General features: G+C 42.5%; 2 protein-coding genes across 2 annotated transcripts; both read left to right on the top strand.

Moving 5' to 3' along the window:
• Window positions 1–348: 348 nt before the first annotated feature.
• On the top strand, window positions 349–7,095 carry mogs (mannosyl-oligosaccharide glucosidase). Its single transcript, XM_003452239.5, has 5 exons — window positions 349–506; window positions 2,253–2,616; window positions 3,074–3,297; window positions 3,440–3,633; window positions 4,622–7,095. Exons 2-5 carry the CDS (start codon window positions 2,268–2,270, stop codon window positions 6,387–6,389), a joined length of 2,535 nt encoding a protein of 844 aa, XP_003452287.1. The 5' UTR covers window positions 349–506; window positions 2,253–2,267; the 3' UTR covers window positions 6,390–7,095.
• Window positions 7,096–17,446: 10,351 nt separating this feature from the next.
• LOC100696909 (early growth response protein 1-B) lies at window positions 17,447–20,928 on the top strand. The gene is made up of 2 exons (XM_003452282.5): window positions 17,447–18,305; window positions 18,573–20,928. The coding sequence occupies exons 1-2, from the start codon at window positions 18,149–18,151 to the stop codon at window positions 19,901–19,903; spliced, it is 1,488 nt and encodes a 495-aa protein (XP_003452330.2). The 5' UTR covers window positions 17,447–18,148; the 3' UTR covers window positions 19,904–20,928.
• The last annotated feature ends 708 nt before the right edge of the window (window positions 20,929–21,636 follow it).

Here is a 21,636-nt window from a genome sequence, read left to right on the forward strand (position 1 = left end):
AATCACGGGGTCCACTCATTTAACACACACTGATTTAATCAGCGTTTATTAAAATCTTTGATTAAAACCTGTAACCAAGAGGCTGGGCCCTGAGGTTTGGACTGGTTTCCTTTCAAGACTCTGGCCTTTTAAGGACATTTGTAGCTCTGGTTTAACCTAGCATAGCTTTACTATTCCTACAGTATACATAAATTGGTTGAGATAAATGTGGGTTAAATTAATTCGCGGTATATAAAATATACCAAAATATACCATATACAGTTCATGTAGAAACGGCCTTCTAAGCGTTAGTTTTACATTTATCCTAATTATAAATATTATTATTTATCATTATTATTATTATTTGATCGTTTTTGAGGGGCAAGCGGTAAATCAGTGGATGACATCATCGGCGTGCGGTAGGGAGCGCATAGACACGTCAGTGGAAGCGAGCAGTAACCAGGAAGTGGCTAGCAAGCTTAGCCAAGTACGGATAATGATCGGCTGAGACTCTGGTGTTTGGACAGGTCGGTAACGGTTTGCTCAATGAACATGTAGCTAGAAGTGATAAGTGAATCCGTATTTAATCGCCTGCAGGCTAACTAAGGCCGAAATATACCGCGACAGACAGCTGTTAGTCCTACCAACTCACGTTAGCATTGAGGCAACTAGCGAGTAGCGTGCAGCCTGCAGGCGACGTTGCATTGCTGGGGTGTAGGGGCGAGGAACTAGTTCACCGTGTTAAACAGGTGTCGGGAAATGGCTGCTGAAATCGAGACCTCTGCGTGTGAATAGGATACATTTATAAAAATGCTTTATAAAGTCGACATTTCCGGCTCCTGTACACAATGCAAGGTTAACAAGCAAGACTGCGTTTTTATGCTCGAGACTACGTGAACCTGCACAGTTCCTTCAGGACTGACAAGTTTAATAAGGATGCATTTTATTAGATTAATGTTATCCCGGTTATTCCCGGGTTATATGCTTTAGTCCCCGTCACGAGTCCTGCCTCTTCGGTCTGATTTGAAACCAGCTCTTCAGAGCTGGTTTCAGATGCAAAGGCATCACTGCCACACAATAAGTTGACCACACAACGATACTATTGCAGTAGAAACGTTTTTTTTAATATACTTGCTATATTGCAAGACTACAATTTCTTCTCATCTCGGGGTCTCCAACACATATTAGCTGCCTCTGTCTACACCCTATCATAGACATGCACGAACCTTCTCTGTGGTCTTCCACTTCTCCCCGCTTGGCAGCAGCATATTCAGCATCCACTATCCCTCCTCTGCACACGTCCTAATCGTCTCAGCCTTGGCTCTTTAACTTTGTCTCCAAAGCACTTGACCTGATGCTTCCTGCTCACATAATACTTCAACCTTCCTTCTCTTCTTCTGTCAGTCATTTATGACAGCTGTGGCTACTGGCACCCTGTTGGCACCAATAGCATCAGAGCCTGTCATTGATAACCCTGGTCTTGACTGATCCGGTATGGTAGTCTCATTTTTGATGATCTGCATGCTTGATTTGCCCATGATTTTACACTGGATACCCTTCTGAAGTGTCCAGGCTTGGAACCAGCACTAGGAGTACACTGGCTTGGCAGGAAGTAGTGAGCCTTGTATTTGAATGGGAAGGGCTTCACATTCTAGTAAAAATATACATTTTGGCACCATCTGTCCATCCATTTTCTTAACCACTTAAGAGCCACAGGGAGACTGGTGTCAGCTGGGACAGACAGTGCAAAATTTTGCACCGCTAATCTATGATTTATCGGTATTGCGGTTTAGAATGGCCAATAAATGAAAATTAAAAAAAAATAAAGCCAGGAGTAACGACCTTTCACCATGCTACTAGTATTGACGTTGCATAATTTCAGAAGTCTGCATACTCTGCAACTATCATGTTGGCAACACATGTTTGGAACTTCAAACACGAGACTCAGCTGATCCACCAGAGTCAGGCAGAGCGTAAACAAGTAAATAAGCCCACCAAATTTTAGGAATATCTGTTTATGTTTTGTGTGTCTGAAAGAAAACGAATATCGTCCGACATATCAGAATATTGAATTTTTAAATCAATATTCTGCTGCAGGCACTAAACCCCCAAAACCAACAATGATACTAACATATTAACATATGTCACTCTTTTCTACATACAACTTTACTTGATGTTAAACTTTGAAATTGATTTATTTATCCCATAATATTTATCAATGATGAGAATCAGCATGATAAATCTTAACTCTGTCTTTCTCGTCTTTTTCCTAGCTTCTGTAGGGTAGGATGGGCAGGCAGAGGAAGAGGGTGGTGACAGGTGAAGCTGCTCCACCTCCACGAAAAGATGAGAAGCCCTCTGCATTTCACCGCAAGGACAAGAAAAAGAAAGTCAATATTGGGAAAATGTTCATTAACATCTCAATTGGTCTCTGCATATTCAGCCTCATCTGGTTCTTTTATGCCATCTACATGAGATCCAGCCTGGCTAAAAGGGTGGTGACTCTGCATCCGTCTCCTCACGTCCTAGATGCCAATAGCACTGATGCCAAGGTTTCCCCAGAGAGGTTCTGGGGGTCATACAGGCCTCAGGTCTACTTTGGCATGAAAACAAGGAGTCCCAGGTCTATTGTGACAGGTATGCTCACACATTTAGAGTCCGGCTCAGGCTAAACACTTGTGTCATTAAATGTTTTAAGGAAAAACAGTGACTTATTGTATTTTAAACATCAGAATATTTAATAATGAATATCTAAATAGAAACAATATAGCAATGTGGCCACTTGTTGAGGTTAGTGTTTCCCAAAATGACATGTTATAAAAACATATTTGTCTTTGTGATTTTATTGTTCGTTCAACTCTGGTGAAAGACTTGTGAGACTGTGAAAAATACTTTTTTAACCTTTCAAACCCCACAAATGCTTCCCAAAATTACAGCACTTTAATTAATATTATTGATAATTAGTTGACAGGACTACTTACAGTACATTTTGAGGTACTATTTGCAGATTGCCACATAATCCTGAGCATAATTTGTACATGTTTATTGCTTTCAACTGAATTTTTTTTTTCCGTTTATGTGTAAATCTTGTCAGGGATGATGTGGATGCGTCAGTTTTCTGACTTGGACATGAACCTCAGGCACACTTGTGAGCAGGGCGATCGCCTTCAAGGCTACGGCTGGCTCATGCACGATGGCCTCACCTTTGGCGTCCAAGAAATCCGAGACAACGATTTCACGCTGACCACCGAGTTTGTTAAGAGGATGGGAGGGGATCATGGAGGAGACTGGACGTGGAGGGTCACAGCCAAACAGCATGTGAGTAATAACTTTGCACGGCCGCAGCTGTGATCTTACGTGATCAAAAGCAGCTGATAATATTCTGCCATCTAAGTTTATATATTTTAAATGTATTTATGTTCTTCCACTGGTGATTTTTATGTTGTTCTTCAACCACCAGAGCTCTGCCCCCCAGGCACCAGTCATCTCCCTGATGTTTTACGCAGCAGCAGACGCGCAGGGCTCGCTGCAGGCTCACGTAGAGGAGAGGAATCGCCTCGCTTCCATCACCGGTTTCTCAGAGGAGCTCGGAAACTTTAAGATCACCTTCCGAAAACCTGTCACTGGGGAGTTGTCCAGTGCTAAATACGCCACGTGAGTGTATGAGTCCAAACATGAATAGGAAAAATAGTACACTAAATACAAAGGCAAAGAAGTTGGAGAGAACATACTTTTAAGAAGCTGCTCAGAATTATCCGGGTTAAGGATATGCATCAAACAACAGTGGTCTAAGCTTTAATAAATATAGTACAGCTGCCAAAAAATCCACTTATCAGTCAGTGATGTAAGGTAAACCTCGATAGGACGGTGAAAATATCCACTCGTGTAGTAGCCAGGAGTCCTAAGTCAGCAAACACAAATGAATTTCTAGTAGAGAATCATGACTTGAATGAGCCATAACATTTTAATTATATTGCACCGTCTTGGATGGTGTTTTGTGATTTAGAGTGATCCTAATTATTACTAGAGTACCTAAAAAAGAAAAAAAAATCTAACCACTAGATGTCAGCAGATGAAGATTTTCAGACTTGATGATACAAGTTTTCTCAACATTGTGACATTTATTTTAGACGAATATGTACAAAACATTTTACAACCAGTACAAAAATAAAAGAAAAAAGCTAATGTACTGCTGAAACAACAGATGATATTAGTGCAGTGAAGGTGTTGTTCACATCAGGAAAAAACTGTTGTTGCTTTTTATTGAGTGGATGAGGACTATGCTAGCTTTCTGCTAGCAGCATTTACAGGGAGAAGGAGTATTTTGCACTTTGAAGAGGGCCAGAGAAGACCAGCATAGCAAAATAGCAAGGTACAGTATGCACGGATAGAAATGATAAGAATTGTATATGAAATGTTCCAGTGAATAACTGTGGGAAGGGGCATGATGGAGTTTTATTGTGACCATCTGTTCAAACGCTGAGTCATTAGTACAGCAGGAGATATCAGACGTTAAGCTACAGTGTGCTAAGTTCAGCTAAGGTTGCTTAATAGTTGTAGCTGAATATAAAATACATTGTGGGGTTTATTTAACTCATTTGGCACTACACGGCAGTTAATGCTAGCTTCTTGTCTTTTTCAGCTATAACTACCTTCAGACTGTGTCTCCTGGTCTGGAGAAGCTGACTGACATTGTGAAGTACAGTCTGAACCGCAGGTTTGTGTATAGCCCTCCGTCCGGCGAGAAGAGGCATTACATCGGTGTAGACACCTACAAACCCCCCCACCACCAAAACCAGCAGAAACCTGACCCGAGGAAGGAAAGCGACTTTGTGGTTTACCAGGTGACTGTTCAGACACCTTTCCAGATTGAGGTTCTGTTTGAATCTGGAAGCTTTCACGATCGCCCCAACCAGCTGGTGGGCTCCATCATGACTCAAGAGTTGGAGAAGAGGAAAGCGGAGTTTGATGCAAAGTTTGAGAAAACTTTTGGCCTTGAGAAGAAAGGTTTTAGCCAGGCATATATAAAATTCGGCAAGGCAGCACTCAGCAACATGCTGGGTGGAATGGGCTACTTCTTTGGGCAGTCGGTAGTACAGTCGGTCTACAATGAATACCCTCTCCTTTATCCCGAAGGTGCTTTATTCACTGCTGTTCCATCACGCTCATTCTTTCCCAGAGGATTCCTTTGGGATGAGGGCTTTCACCAGCTGCTGTTGAGTAAGTGGGAACCCCAGGTGACGAGGGAAGTCATTGCCCACTGGATAGACCTGATGAATATGGAGGGCTGGATCCCCCGTGAGCAGATTCTTGGAGATGAGGCTCACAGCAAAGTCCCAACTGAATTTATTGTTCAACGAAACGAGAACGCCAACCCCCCTACGCTTTTCTTAGCGCTTCAGGAACTTATTGAACAACTCTCATCCAATCCAGACAAGGCAGCATCTCAACCAACCTTGCCTTTCCTCCGACGGCTCTTCCCCAGGCTCAAAACCTGGTATGAATGGTACAACACCACACAGACGGGGCCCCTACCCAATTCTTACCGCTGGCGTGGACGTGACAAGGACACCAATTTGTTCCTCAATCCCAAGACCTTGACCTCTGGGCTGGATGACTACCCACGGGCCTCACACCCCTCAGCAGATGAGCGTCACATTGACTTGCACTGCTGGATGGCGTTGTCCTCAGGCATCATGGCTAAAGTAGCTCAGCTTCTGGGCGAGCCCCACGAGGACTACCAGCTCTCACACAAAGTGCTCAGTGACAACAACCTGCTCAGTGAGCTCCACTGGTCAGAACAACACCGTGCTTTCAGTGACTTTGGCAACCACACAGAGGATGTATCCTTGCAGAGGGAGAAGGTGTACGTACCTCCAGGGCAGCCTCGTCATCAGTTCCCCGTAGCGCGTCTCGTTCGCTCTGTCCGCAGGGCCCCCAAAGCACAGTATGTTAATGCTTTGGGTTATGTTAGCTTGTTCCCCTTCTTACTGCAGATTCTCCAGCCCGAATCACCCAAGCTGGAGCACATTTTCCGGGATATGAGAGACTCCAATAAGCTGTGGACACCCTACGGCCTGCGATCGCTCTCCAAGTCTGATCCACTGTACATGAAGCGAAATACAGAACACGATGCCCCCTACTGGAGAGGACCCATCTGGATTAACATCAACTACTTGGCAGTCAGAGCGCTCCACTACTACAGCCACACAGAAGGGCCGTACCAAGAGAAGGCAGCTGTTCTATATGAGGAACTCAGGACTAACATTATCAATAATGTTTATAGACAATATGTTGAAGCAGGGTATATTTGGGAGCAGTACAATGACAGCACCGGCAGGGGGCAGGGAAGCCACCCCTTCACCGGCTGGTCATCTCTGACCCTATTAATGATGGCTGAACAGTATTGATGCTGTTGATTTTTATCTCATATCTTTTAAGATACTGGCCTTCATTTATCTGGATGTGACTGAAACAGCATTGTGCAGTAAAGAGTAGCGACACAGTCTGGTTCACTATGCCAACGAGATCCAAAATTAGAAATTGGCATCTGCGGTCACACTGTCTTGTTGAACCTTTGATCAGAATTAAGTGTTTTCACACAAGTATTTTTTGAAGGGCAGTTTTAAACAAGCCTAAGTGCAGCTACACTGTCTTTGCCAAGTATTTGGAGCCAAGCTCCCTCTAGTGCTTCAGATGCATTTAACTTAATTGTCTACACCTTCACTGGTCCAGCCTTTAGTACGGAAAAAGAAAACGGACATCCATGTTTTTTTTTCTTAGGGAGGATTCATGTTTTAACAGCAGTGGGGAGGACAATTTTTAAACGGACAGCTGTTTGCTAAAAAAAATGTTTCCTGGAAAAGTTCTACGAGTCGTACTTTCACTTGACAAATAAGGGCCATTATCTGTAACTGTGCCATTTTCTCTTTAATCTATCATGTCTTTGATTCTCTGTCTTAATGATTGATTATTTTGATGTTTAATTGTTTAATCAGTCTTTTGGGGGGAAAAAAAAGTTACATTCAGTCTTTTTCAGCATTTTTTGTTGCCTGTGGTTTGACTGGCAGGGAATACAGCAGAGACTGTGACAAAAAATAAATGGTTTAAATATTTTTTTGTCAGAGTGTGCTTTATTTTGAAAATACTGGTGTGTTTGCAATATTGGAAACAGTTATTTATTTATTTTTATTTGCTAAGCTTTTAACTGCAATTTCTGCTTAACATCCAACAAAAAGAAAATTACCCTGTTATGGTTGAAACACTGGTGGTGTTATGTCTGTCACTACAAATACACAAATGGGGCAAAAACATTAAAACCATTGACAGCTAAAAGCGATCATTTTATCACAATGAGACATCCTGCTGGGATACAGTAAATCCTGGTATTCCTGTGGATCTTACTTTATCTACAACATTTAGGTCAGTAGTTAAAGTACACCCTGTCATGGCAGCAGGCCGGTATGCCCTACTACCCCACAAAACCCTCAGAGCTCAGTACAAGTAAGAAGCCATAAGTTGGGCCTAAGCTATCCTGATCCACAGTGGCCCGTCCCCACAGCCTACAGGACCCAAACTATCTTTTGCCAGTTTCCCACAACCAGACATCAGGCAGGTTAGATCAGGAAGGATCTACATAATGTTATACAGGTGGTTTTAATATCATGGCTGGCTGGATATATATAGTAGTTTGTGTAAAAAATACACACACACACACAGTTCATTTTTTATTCAAGTATAATCTTAGATTAGTAAAGTTGTTCTTATTGGCAGCAGATGAAATCCCACCACGAGCCTTTTTATCTTCTAAGCTCCAGATCTTTATAATATCTTTGATAATATCGCCCACCCTCTAGGAGTGGATATTATCCCAAAAAACACGATTAAGCCTGAGATCTAAGTGTTAATATTTAATGAATATTACACAGTACCACAGAGAGGCTAAGTGTGATTTTCATCCTCAATGTACAGCTTACACGGAAGGCTATCCACTCTTCCAGTTATTGACATAAACTTGTATTGCAGGTACTTCCTGTCATTGTCAGTCAAAGCCGACAGTAGCTTCAACACGCTGTGACCTTATACAGCAGCCGGTCCTTTTTCTTTTGTGAGATGGCGCAGTCGAAGGCCTTTTGCTGACGTCAATTTTTTCCCTGTTTTTTTTATTTTTTTTATTTTTTGCATGGTTTCCATGGAGCACAGTTGTTGTGAGGGCTTGGTGCTTAATTAGCCAAGATCAAAGGCATAGAGGAGACGTACATGGCAAATTCTTTTCACTCCTTGACATATGTTGCCATACATTCACGCACGGAGGCAAAGAGTGGCAATGTTCTTATTAATACTTTGACACCAGATATATAAAACGCTGGCGCTGAGAGCACTGATACCGGCTCTCAGTGTGTGTGCAATGACCACTGGGTTGCAGCCTCTACACTTTTATGAATCCTTTGAATGGACTAGATGTGCGGTTGTATAGTTGAAGGCTTAGCATGGTGCTTTAAGGTTGCAGGGCTAAAAATAGTGCCTCTATCAGTTAGCAGAGCGGCAGATAGACTGAGAAGCTGCAGACTGGTAGTCCTGCTGAATGTAGTAAAAGCTACAGTATTAGTATCCATTTTCCCCCTCGATCTTGTCACCGACAAGAAGTTTAAGCCTGCGCGCGGCTGCAGAAAGGCTTAAAATTCACATTTTACAATTTTTCACCTCTCGAAACTCTTACTTGACTGAATCGTTGCTGGGTATAGATCACAAAAAAGCCGGTGTATGATTTATCAATGTGAAATAATTGGCTCCGGGTTCAGTTGCAGAAGACGCAAGCTCGTCGTTTGACCCCTTGACCTGCTAACGTCAAAGCAGAGTATCAAGGGATTTTGGACACAGACGAGCCACATCATCTGCCTTTTTGCTGCTTCTCTCAGAGGAAATGGATTCCACATCCCCTCAATGCAACTACAGTCGAAAATGCATTTATTTCTTTGAAGAGTGCGGACAATCTGTGTGACTAAAGCACTCACTGCGCAATCCATCCCCCTCACCCAGGACCCTTTTTTCACAGTGAGATGGGATAATAGCCAAACAGCATCAGAGCTAACTAATGTGACTGCATAATAAACAGATGAGTCAGGGAGTATTCATTTGCATATCATCCCAACCTTATCAGAGCTTCTATACAGTGAATATTTTGTGATTGCCTGCTGCCGGTGATTCGGCTGAGTGAGTGCGGTGAATACAGTGTCCAAAATGCAGCAGCTCTGTGGGGAAAAGGGCTTTTTTCTTTTCTTTTCTTCCTGTGATGGAGATCATTATACATGTACAGAGTAATTATAAAGTTGTCTAATAGCACCCCCTCCCACCACCCCAGCACACACATAGACACACACATACATGCACACACACAGCAGTGACTCCTGTATTGAATGTAATTACTGGGAAGGTATGCTAGAGGGAGCTAATTAATAAGGCATTTGTGAGTGGAAAAGTGGCTTTTTGAATACAGCTTAGCTATCATTTTACTTACAATGGAGAGCTACTTAGAATTAAAGCAGTATAAGTGGATAATTATGCTAATGGATCAATTTGGATTTAAGATATGGTGGCAGGCTGTATTTCTAGATGATCATTGTTCATGCATTACAGCACTACAGTGGCTCTAACACACAGTTTCTGTGCTCATGTGGGCTTGCATGTTCATATTATTTCACTGCAGATATCAGATGTTTTCTTGTCCCGAGGCCACACGCTGCTCTGTGTGTGTGCGAGAGTGTGTGTGAGCGTGTGTGTGTTCTCCTCTGACACAACTTTGTTTTTGCCTTTCATACAAACAAACAAAGCTTCCGGGCTAACTGGCTATGAATTTGTGCTTCTTAGGAAGTAAGCTTTTTTTTTTTTCTCGGTCCCTGTGTATTCCTCAAGCCTCGTGGCTTTAAACTGCTCAATGGGTCAGGTCTCATTAGCGTACTGCATGTTAATGTTGTTGTGGAACTCCAGCTTTGACATCACTGACCACACAGGATGGCGTGACAGCGTTTGTTCTCCCCGACATCAAAAACAGCAAGCTTTCCTCTCATTAGGAGTCATCCTAATTGCTGTTTACACTAAATGGCTTTCAATAAAATTTGCTCTAGGATCTATCATATTCACTTTTACACACAAACTCCCCCCCCCTCCTCCTCAGAAGCTTGCTGTTTAATACCAAACTTGCCTCAGCCAACATAGGTCTATGTATGTTATGTAAGGCCCACTATAAATAGGTTCACCCGGGATCTTTTGTCTTTACCTGATTCGCTCTTAGCCCAACAGTTTTTATTTCTGGAGAGAGCTGTGGAAGCTAGTGCAATGTAGAGCCGGCCGTTTCCATAGTTACTTTTGTTAGCTGCAAGCTCTTAACATTCTTCATCTGTTTCCTCACATGTCTGCTGTTAGCTATTTGTTTGAATGTGTTTGCATTGCAGGCTCTGTAATGACCAGTATATGCGCACCAGTGAAGCACCGATAGGAATAATGCTTTCTAATAATTAACGGACGTACATTTTCATACACTTTGTGGAGTCACTTGATAAGAGAAAGAGCAACAAATAGAAATCGGTGTGGGTGCAGATGAGTCAGAGACTAGAATATGCCGACCTATTAACTTAAGTTGGTCAAAAGTACATGCAATTAGTCCCATGTTGCGTGAGAATGATTTAGTGCAGTGGATGTTATTGAGCTTCAGTCTAAAGGCATTGCTGGTTTATCTGTCAAATGAAATATTATAGATATTTGCGTTGCTTTCTCTTAATTTCATGTTATCTAACAGGATGTGTTTTGTGCGAGTGAAGGAATGCTTCACCTCTGTGGAGATGTTATAATTGAAACAGCAAAAAAAGAAAAAAAAATGTTAATGTCTTGGCATTTTTTTTGTTTTGTTTGTTTGGATTTCTTTTGAAAATGTGCAGGCAGTTAGGTAACACCAGGTGCAGTAGCTGGATCAGGCCCAAGAATCGGACTGTCAGAGAGCCGTAAGCATGGATGCAACAGAGAAGAGGGCAAGGTGGGAGCCATGCGAGCGCAGCGTGTGTGGAGGAGTCTGGGGGCATAGTTAAAGAAACACTGGGGCATTCCGCAATCACGATCGGAGAGCTGGAATATGATTCTCACCCATCCCTGTTGTAGAACCAAAGAGTACAGGCAGGCGGCTGGGGACCAAAGTGGGCGAGTGCGAAAGTATTTTTGGATCGCACGGGAAACCTGCCACACCAACAGCAGCAGCAGCAGCATCGGGGCCTGGTACCGGGCTTCCCTAACCCACTCCCACTCTCAGAGGAAGAGCAGGAGAGAGATGTTCCTTCAAAGACGAACCACGCTTCCGCTGCTTTCATTTTTCTTATTTGTGCTTTTTCGCTTTCAATTGCCCAGTGTTTGGATGATGATGTAGTATATATAACTATGCAGAGCCCCACATGACAGAGAGAGAGAGAGGGAGAGAGAGAGAGAATAACGAACTTGGCAGCTGAGGCGAGTATCTTGTATTTATAGAAAGTCGTGTTTCCGGCAGAGGTTTCTGTGGTTTTAGCACTCCCAATCCATTTTTGCGGTGTCTTACGGGCCCCATTGTAGTCAGGTTTAGATTGAAGATGTTCCCTCATCTAACGCCTTGGGGGGGAGATTTGACTGTGAGACGTGTCAGAATGTGATTTGGGGGTGGCAGATGGATTTCTCCGAGCACCGTTTAACCCTGACTTTCGGAGGATTTCTCCATAAATGTTCTGTGCAGTCAGAAGCAGAAGACATTAGCAAAAAAGTACGGCACAGCTCTTGAGGCTGAATGTAAATGTGTTATATATACATATACATTTTCACACCATTAGGATGCAGAGAAGACGGGAGCTTACCTTGTTAATTTTTTTTTATTTTTTAATCTCAGTTCTTTTGTATTTGTCTTGTGGATCCAGTGCAGTGATTTCTGTATAAGCTCTCCACATCATGGTGGGTTTGAAGTGCTTTTTTATTTCAAACAGCAACGACAGCCTCTGCATCTCAGTGGATTTCCTGGTATGGATCAGGTTCGTCTATTATTTACTCTCAAACACTGTGGGCTGCAACGCTGGTTGACAGGATGCCAAGGCATTGAGATTTTCAGGAGTTACTGTACACATCAGGTTCATTTTAAAGCATCAGTTGTAGGTGCAAAATGATTGTCTTCTTTTAACAAGAAGTAAGGTTGATGTGACTAAAGAAAGATCCAGTGATTGAGTACGTAAGTTAGTCCGGGTGTCAAACTGGTAAAGTCCGAGAAAATCCAACAGCGGCGGAGCTGTGTTGTCCGGAAAATTTAGAATTCCTATTGCAAATCCATGGACGGAAAGAAGCCTGCAACTGATTTTCAATAACTAGTGAAAGCCATCCACTTATCTGATTTGGCTTAAAACCAGAATTATAGTGTGCGCTGCAGGACAAAGGCAATAAATTATATCAATTAGAACAGACAATTATAACAGCACCTTTGGTCTCTGGGTGGAACACGAGCTCACATTTTTGGGGAAATTGAAAATTCGAAAATTAACACTTGCAGATCCCAAATACAATCCAATCCATTGATGAGACTTTTTTGATGTGCAATTTGTTTCACTAGCTTGACTGAGACCAGAATGAGCACAACACAATGTGCACTTACATGCCAGGATGTGCTTTTTTGGTGATGAAGTTTTATAAAGGCTCAAACCATCATCTGGGTTTCATCTGTATTACTGATTTAGGTTGTTGGTAAAGCAGCGTTTAGATATTCCATTTCTTACAAATGAAGTCAAAATAGCCAAATATACAACAGGCATTACTGTCCACCCTAACCTTCATCTCACAGGCAATGATTTCAGAGGACACTCACTCCTTTCTGCCTCTTCAACTCGTGTCAGGCACCCACCTGGTAAGAAAAACTCCCACTGCCTGTCCAGGAGCGAACCTGAAAATAACCCAGCCAGATGCTTCACTTTGACCTAAACATCCAATAAAGCAGTTGCAATGTTACCAATGAGTTAACATAGACTTACTATATTTCTGTCAGAGTAGGCCCGATATTATCAGGACACTGCTATTTTTTTCACATGCAGAGACTAAACGCTATAAAATACCGAGTGTATTTCATGGAAAATGTTAGCAGCGAGACTTTGAGCACAAAAGTAAAATCAATTGGCCCACCACTGTGGTCTAGACTGAAAATATCAAAAACTTTTATATTATACTCTTCCTCGGTGATCCCTTGACTGATGATTTAGAGCCGCCAGCAGGTTTTTACTTCTTTTTTTTTTTTTTTTTTACCTTTTTCCTGAAGTATCTTCACATTTAATAGAAGACGTGCAGCGAAAATTCCTATAAATATTCATGATTGTCCGGTGACACATCTTAATGGCTTTGATTATCCTCTGACTTTTCCTCCAGTCTAACGGCGAGGCTGACATTTCTGCACTGCGGAAAGATTTTGCAAGAAATTTGCTACACATGTTAAAGCCCGCCCTCAATGAAGTGGTGATCCACTTCATGTAGCAGGTCCAGATTTTAATTTGTCTCGCTCTTCATGACAAAAGAAGTGCAATTGTGTTAATTGCGCGGTAGCAAATGTTTGCATTTTAGCGTGCTGAGCCAAATTTTGCAACTCTGCTGGCATCTCGAAACATCTGCAGGGAATTACTTGTAGAGGTATTTTGAAGGATTGTTCAAAATTTATTTCAGTAGTAGTAAAAAAAATGCACACATATTATCAGTCGAATCTGACTAGAAAAGAAAGTAAAACCTTAAGAAGTTTGCTTACTGTGTCTAAAAATAGTGTTTTAAAAAGTGTTTTTATGGAAGTTGTAACATTATCTCTCCCATAGATTTCACTTCAGGATTATTTGAGTGCCGTGCCTCTGATATAGCTCTCACGTCTCTTATGTCTGGCTAGGCTAAAATGTTGGACAGGATTTCATGTAATAATAATAATAATATTGCCATTTTCAGTGTGTCAACATTTAGCCCAAAGCCTCACAGCCTTAGCAGGGCTGTGGACTTCACGAAGGAAAGAGCTAAAGCAGAAGTATGTCTGTTTGTTCATTTGTCTGTCTGTTTTCAGGAGGATAAAAGACAAAACAGAAAACTGCCAAGCAGACTTTCATGAACCTTAGTGGGGAAATGGAATATGGGCAAAGAATCCATTCAATTTTAGGGCAGGTCTGGTTCACTCTTTTTTTAAACCCTTTGTCACCCAAATATCAGACAGGCCGTCTGGACTTATTTTGTAATTTTAGCTGCAAAAGTTAAAAGGTAATTCTCATATTTCAGAAACTATCTGAATTTCCATCTGGCCCAAAATGGTTGAGGACCTCTGGTAATGTGAGGCGCACATGGTAAAATCTAGGCGGAGCTGATTTTTCTGTCTGTGTTCAGACAACAGTACCTTGTGAATGCTTTGTGCTACCACGATACACCGAATATCCCCATAAAACTCGTCTTCTCTACTTTCCAAAAGCATTGAAATTTTGTAAGTAACACAACGGAATTACGGTTATTTGAAGGGCTCTTGTAAAATGGGCCCTCCCCCGGGCTGATAGTAAAAAGATGGGTTAAGACGGCAAACAGGGCACTTGACTTGGCAGAGGATGTTTAAATGTGCCCGGTCGTGTTTATATGTCAGATTGACAGTTGTGCAATGTTAGCGGGAAGTTTATTAGCACACTGATGGCACTTGGTTAATAAAATAACTAAGCAATGATGCCAGACCTTAAGGTTAGAAGACAAATTAATACATTAGCTAAATTAGAAAGTACTACAGCTTGAGCTTGTTATAGGTCAGGACTATATTAAAGCAAGTTCCACTTGTGCTTTACTGAAACTATCCATTTAGCAGAAGTGCCAAGACATCCTTTCATTAAAGCAATGTTTCATCTTCTTTCCATTGCCAGCACTTTGAACCTCTTTTGAAGTCAATATCTTATTAAAACAGAGAAGTTGGTATTGCTCTACATTCTTTCCCTACCTAGCAAGCCGTTCCCTCAGAAACAGGAGCATTTTGTCTCACAGTGCTCAGATGGAAGGGAATAAAACAAAGGCTTTCATTTAACTTTCACAGGTATGGAGTTACCCCTGCGCTATAATGTCAGTAAGTGCTAACATTACGTAAATCCATTACTTAGTCCCTGTGCTGTGGCATTTTATGGAGGAGAGAGGTTAGCCACACTGCAGTTATCATAACAGCATCCCGTGATCTGAACTCTGTGTGATCAGATTGGTTTTAATAGACTCAGGATTACTTGGAGGCAGTTCCTCAAAGCTAAACATCTCTGGGCCTAGAATTAGAGTGCATAGCTGAGGTGAAAACGATTTGTTCCGGAGAATGTCACCGCTGCAATGAAAGAGCTTATATGCTATTATCATACCCTACCTTAAAAAGATGACAGGGTAGCGACTTAGAGATCCTTTGATACATTTTCCAGTGCTCAGTATTGATGGAGATAACATCAAATTTGAGCTGTCTAGCGTGAGCGGGCTGTTTATTATGCCTAATAGTCCTTTTTGCATTTGTGCTGCAGTAGACACAGTAACTTTTATTCCATATAGTCCACAATCTCTCTTACCTTCGGTTAATCTCACCTGTAACAAAACACACTTAGAGTCAGGTGGAATGGCCTGAGATCTGAGCCCTTGCAGTTGTCTGTAAGGAAGCAGCTTTCTGGTTTTCCTTCCCTTGCCTTGTTAGATTTTTGCTCGTGTATAGCCACGTGCACTTGTGACCCCGTGTTGCCGGCTTTACAGCTATTGCAAAAGTCAAATTAAAGAGCGATTCCCCTTTTCTAAGATTGCTTCATTTGAATACGTTTTAGCCCTAAAAATTACACAGTGCGGTAGATAGAAGTTTGAGAAGTCTGCATAATTTTAGGAGGGGTCCCTGTCCTTTCCTCTCTCCCAGGCGTGTTCCCTATTTTGTCCGTCTGCTTTTATAAAAGCTAAAATACCAACAGACACTCAGCGCCCACTTCATTACCTGGTCAGCCTGTGCTGTTTAATGCACTCCAGTGCACTGTGTCATTTATGTACATCACATTTATGTACATCACAGCATTTAGTGATTGGACTTTTTAATAAGAGGAGTTTCTGTTATTCTGACCCCTCGTGTACAGAATGTGAATGGGAAGGACAAAATATAAGAAACACTTTTTATTCTAATGTAGCATTATGAATAGCATTTCATGTCTAAAAACACAATCTTCCTCTAACCCCTTAAATACGTTTGATGATTGATTCATGTTTTTTTCAGTATACTAGCATGCAGATTATTTCATGAACTGTTTTTTGCTTTCTATGGAAATTAAATACAATATTAGTGCAGATGTGTGAAGTACTATTATACTTAAGGCATAATAAGGCATCTTACTTGAAATACTCAAGTAAGATGTACGACCATGAATATTATGGTCGTACAGAGGCTTAGAGTATCACTTATGCGGTTTAATGCTGTACAACTCAGAGCTCTGGGCCTCCTGCTCATGTAAAAGAAATGTTATCTGTAGAGCTAAAAGCTCCACGGTGTTAATGGAAATGAATGATTTCGGTGTGAATTCTTCTGCGGGCTATAGGATTGATTTTAAGGGAAATAATGCAATTCACCTAAATAAAGACAGACACGAAGCATTCAGAGCGAAGTTTAAAAAAAAAAGAAAAAGTAATGACTTTTTGCTGGTTCATGTGTGATTACACGGCCGAACGCTGCACCGTCGCTATCCATGGTCCTGAACCTCCGAGCCGGAGCCAGAGGTCTGCTGCAGACTGCAGCGTCCTATGAAAGAGTATCGACTTTTTGTAATAGGAAGTGTGACCACGGAGTGCACCCGGCAACAGATGCGAAAGTGAAAAAAAAAATGCTTTGGGGGGGTTGAAATGTCATGTGAACAGTTGGGTTCAACCACTGAACACCTCAGGGGTGTTATCGACTCCCTTCAATGCTTTTAAAGGCCAAGGGTTCGCTCAGACCGGGCTGTGCTGTTATTCGCCTGATAGAGTGAGCGACCACAATTTCCAGCGGCACCTCGAGAGGAAGTGAATTTGTGAAAGTAAATCTAAGCAGTGGACCGTCTGGAAGGAGAGTTCAGTGCACTACTAGAAACATCCAGATCACACAGTCTGCACCAGACACGAGAAAGGATGGTGTCAGCCGAGGAAAAAAAAGTACCTGAATAGGTGTGCATAGGCTTGTATTTAAAGCGTCTAGTGATATTTGTACCCCGTGTCACAGCACATGAAGCCAGTCTCATTCATTTCAGGTTTTAAATAGACCAAAGTCTCAATAATGTGATTGGTTACACCTTTAATATGTTACATTTGACTTTATAGACACTTTTGTATCCTTGCGTTATGTCTGCTGGGCTACATGTTCATTATTTCCTACTCATCTCGCACATTTAAGCGCATTTAAACGTCCTTTATTTTTTACACATCCTTAATTGGTAACTGCGTCCCTCTCGGCTACTAAACAAGAGGAATAATACTGGTTTGACACACACAGCCAAAACAAATGGGCGGATGGACTGTGGAGCCCTTTTGACATTGTTTCTTTTCAGTGTGAAATTTTCCGCGGTGGATGAGGATGCAACCAGGGGAAGAGGACTTTATTGGTCAAGATTAGCTTCACTTTTGTGACATTTTAATTAAAAAGACGATTCGTTTATGTGGAAAGAAAAAGGCATCATTATTAAGGAACACTGGCCGCCACTTGTTGCAACGTCAGACTCCCATCTCTCCGGCATGGGAGGAGGGAGGATTTGAGGGGAGGTGGGGACACCGTCACATCCTCTGTCCATATATGGGCATGAAGTTTACACGCAGCGGGGAATCCTCTCACTGGAGCTGATGAATGGGGAGGAGGGCCGAGGGAGCTGCCAAAGTGTATATAAGGAGAGAGAGGGGAAGTCGCTGATGTGAAATCCACAGCAGGCAAATACCTACCGAGGAGCAGAGACGAAAAGGAATACCGTTAATTGCTTTTTTTTTCCTGTTTTTGACCACAGACCACTTTGGATCATTTGTTGAAAACCATCAAAAAGGAGGGTTGAAAGAAAACAAGCTTCTGTATTATTTGTTTACCCCCTCCCTTTTTTTTTTTCTTTTTTTTTTTTACCTTTTTTATTTCCTTCATTGGGAGAGACGGACTTTTAAGTGCATCAGTATGTTGAACAATATGGATTTGAATGCGAAAGATTCTTTCTACCCTCAGTTTGAGAATTGCAACAGTTCTTCCTTGGGGATGGAAAACAGCGTGCGGAAAGATAACCAGGAGGTGTATGTCGATGCAGAGCGGGGGGTACCTGCCCAGTTTGGCCACGGTGAGTTCGCATGTTTGCACTGTCGATGAATCTGCATGCATGACCGTTTAAAACGTAGAAGATGAGCATTACCGGAAAGCGATGAGACTTTATTTTCGGGGCAGTCCGGTATGCTCTTTATCGGGGGCAAAATACGCACGGATGTTTATGTAACGCAGATATTTTTTTTTTCACACACCCCCACCAGTCGTTTAAATTCCAGTCATTTTTTAATCCACTTATAAAACACTCGCGGTTACAAAGTTTCCTGTCTTTCTAATTCCACAGAAGGAACACCTGCAACTCTCAAAACCGAAGCTTCCAACTCAGAATTCGCTTTTAACCCCTGCGAGTGCCCAAAAGACACATACACCCCCTCCTCGCTCGCCTACTCCGGCAGTTTCTATGTGGAGGCATCTCAGGGAGCGCCGTGCAGCACCGAAACACTCCTCAACATGATCACAGAGATCGTGGGCATATCCACGCTGCCGCTTTCAGAAGTGCAACAGAGCGGCAACAGTCGGGGAGCTTATCCGTCGCCTGCGCCGCTGGACAGCAGCAGTGGTAATTTTGGAGACCCTGGCTCCAAGAGGCAGTCCTACACGTGCTCCGGACCCACTCCTCCTGTGTACTCTCCGGATCAGACGTGCTCGAGGTATCCCGACGATCAGGCCGGCGGCCAGGTCCAAGACCCGTCCTCTTCCCAGCTCAACTTCAGCTCGTCCCGAGCTCCAAACCAGAAGAAGGCTGAACCAAAGTCAGAGGCTGCTTCTTTCCCCGTCGTGGTGAAGAATGAGTTTGAGAGCAGCTGCTACGAGTGGGGGACCCTTAATAAGTCTGATTGTTTGGAGACCAGTTTCCAGACTGAAACCTTCCCGATGTCGAGCGATTTCCCCCCTGACCAGCAAATGGATGTAAAGGAACTTTTAGACACGTTCCCCCCAATTTGCCCCAACCCGGAGATGGAGTTTAAAGTGGAGGAGGGCATCAAACAGGAGCCGTGTTTCTCTGACACCTGCTCTCAGAGCTACTCCAGCCCCATGTACAATAATTACCTCCCACCCCCGCCGATGGGCCTCTCCTCTAACCTGAAACCCTTCCCCGAACCTCCACAGCCATCTAATCAGTGCGATTCCTTATACACAACACCAGCTTTACCGAGCACCATAGACTCCATCCTGTACTCTTCCTTGCTGCCAGATTCATTTGCCCAAAGTTACACTACCCGCGCTGCGAAGCCCCCCAGGGCCAGAAAGAGCCCTGCCGCCTCTCATGGCCCCGCCAAAGAGAAGCCCTTCACCTGCCCCATGGAGAGCTGCGACCGGCGCTTCTCTCGCTCTGACGAGCTCAACCGGCACATCCGCATCCACACAGGCCACAAACCTTTCCAGTGCCGCATTTGTTTGCGCAGTTTCAGCCGTAGCGATCACCTCACCACCCACACCAGGACTCACACCGGGGAGAAGCCGTTCTCATGCGACGTGTGCGGCAAACGCTTTGCCCGCAGCGACGAGAGAAAACGGCACGGACGCGTACATCTGAAACAGAAGGAGAAAATGGAAATTAAGCCACAGGTGACCACCGGCGCGTGGCCGTTCACTCTTCCCGAGGGGATCTGAAGACCAGGCCGCGTGTGCACACATAACATGTTAGGATCTTTCCGTCTTGGAAGATAAACCAGCTGACTACAAGTTGATGTCTGAGTTGGTCTGACTGGCGAGCCAATACCTAACGTAAGAGGTTTTTGCGAATATTAAGAGTTTTTGAGGAGCAGAGAAGGGGAAGAGGACTGCTTCGGCCTTATTGCAGGCTGCCGATGCTGCTGACTATTATGCAAAAAACAACAACAAAAAAACAACAAAAAAAAGTGCATAAGTTGTAAGAGTCGGTAAACAGATCAACAATTAACTTGTTGCTGTTACTGTCAGTAAAGCCAAACCTCTCCGCCCTGAATTGCATGACTGCTGTTCAGCACCTCCGTCACCTGGACAGCTCCAACCTCCATTCGCCTCTCACACTGAATGGATTGCACTTACAGATTATTAATATCTCCATTTAAGATTCTTATTTTCTGCTTTTAGCATTCTTAGAGCAATTGTTTGGACTATGTTTCTTAAAAATGCATGTTTATGTCAGTGTTTTTTTTTTTTCTTTTCCTTTGGCTGGAATATCAACCACTGTCAAGGTACTCGTTCACTCCACAGTGAGGGGTTATTGACATGAATGTAGACTAACATATTTATGGTTCTCACCATAAAGCTGCCCATCTTTGATCAGATTTAGTGTTTGTTTATCTTCTTATCATTATGCTGTCAGTGTTTTTTGTCACTGGTCTTTGTGTTGTGTTACAATTGTTTGGATTATTACAGTTGTGAAAGATATATCATAAATGGGAAATAAATATATTTGTATTACTGTACTTTCTTTGTATTTTTATAGCCAACTGTATATTTTACAAGTATATTTGAACGTCCTTTTTAAGGTGAATTGTATTCTAAATCATAACTAATGTCTTGGTTTTTGAGGGCTATTGTTTAGTAATACAATATTTTAAATGTTACAATTTGATATCGGAAACCTTTTCGCACTTCATCCCATTGTTGGTACGATGAGAGTTATTTCATTGAACTGTTGATCTAGATTTTAAAAAAAGGGAATGTACTCTAGTTGTGGTACGGCTTTCCAATTCAAGCCATTTTACAGTATGTACAGAGGTATGTTTATTCGAGCTAGGGAAAAACCTAGCAAATCATATTTAAAAAGAACAAAAAAAACATTGCTTTTAAGTAATCAGGTAGCACACATTGCTGCGAGTTTCTGTAGACTTTACCTTGGCGATGAAAGGGTTTTTGATTCCTCGTATCTTTTGCTGGAGATACTGTATGCTGAAAATGTTCACACTTTAGCAAAAAAACGTAAAAAAAAAACAAAACAAAAAAAAAAATGTTCAGAGTTTGGTGAAACTGTCACCAACAGGGTACTGCAAAAAGTAATTTAACTCGCCTTAAGTTATATTAACTGTTCAAGTAAAGATTTTGTACATACACAGTTTCTACAATACTTTAAATTAATATCGATGTTGTTATTTTTATGAAAAGTTTATGAACAAAAATAAAATTTTCTGGAAGCAGCAAGTTTCTCGTGTGTGGTTTGGAATGATCTCACTTTGCTCAATGGTATCGTGCGCCGTCGAGACCCCCCGTCGGAGCATTCAGATGAGTGTGTGTCTTACCCAAAATAAACATTATAACGGGCCCCCCGTGGCACCACACTGTAGCCCTAACATTAGACATCGCAGTTCTGCCCTGTGACTCACGAGGCTCAAACACATTACAGTGAATACCTCACTCCG

This window comes from Oreochromis niloticus, linkage group LG6 (assembly GCF_001858045.2).
Source record: "Oreochromis niloticus isolate F11D_XX linkage group LG6, O_niloticus_UMD_NMBU, whole genome shotgun sequence".
NCBI classification, from domain to species: domain Eukaryota; kingdom Metazoa; phylum Chordata; class Actinopteri; order Cichliformes; family Cichlidae; genus Oreochromis; species Oreochromis niloticus.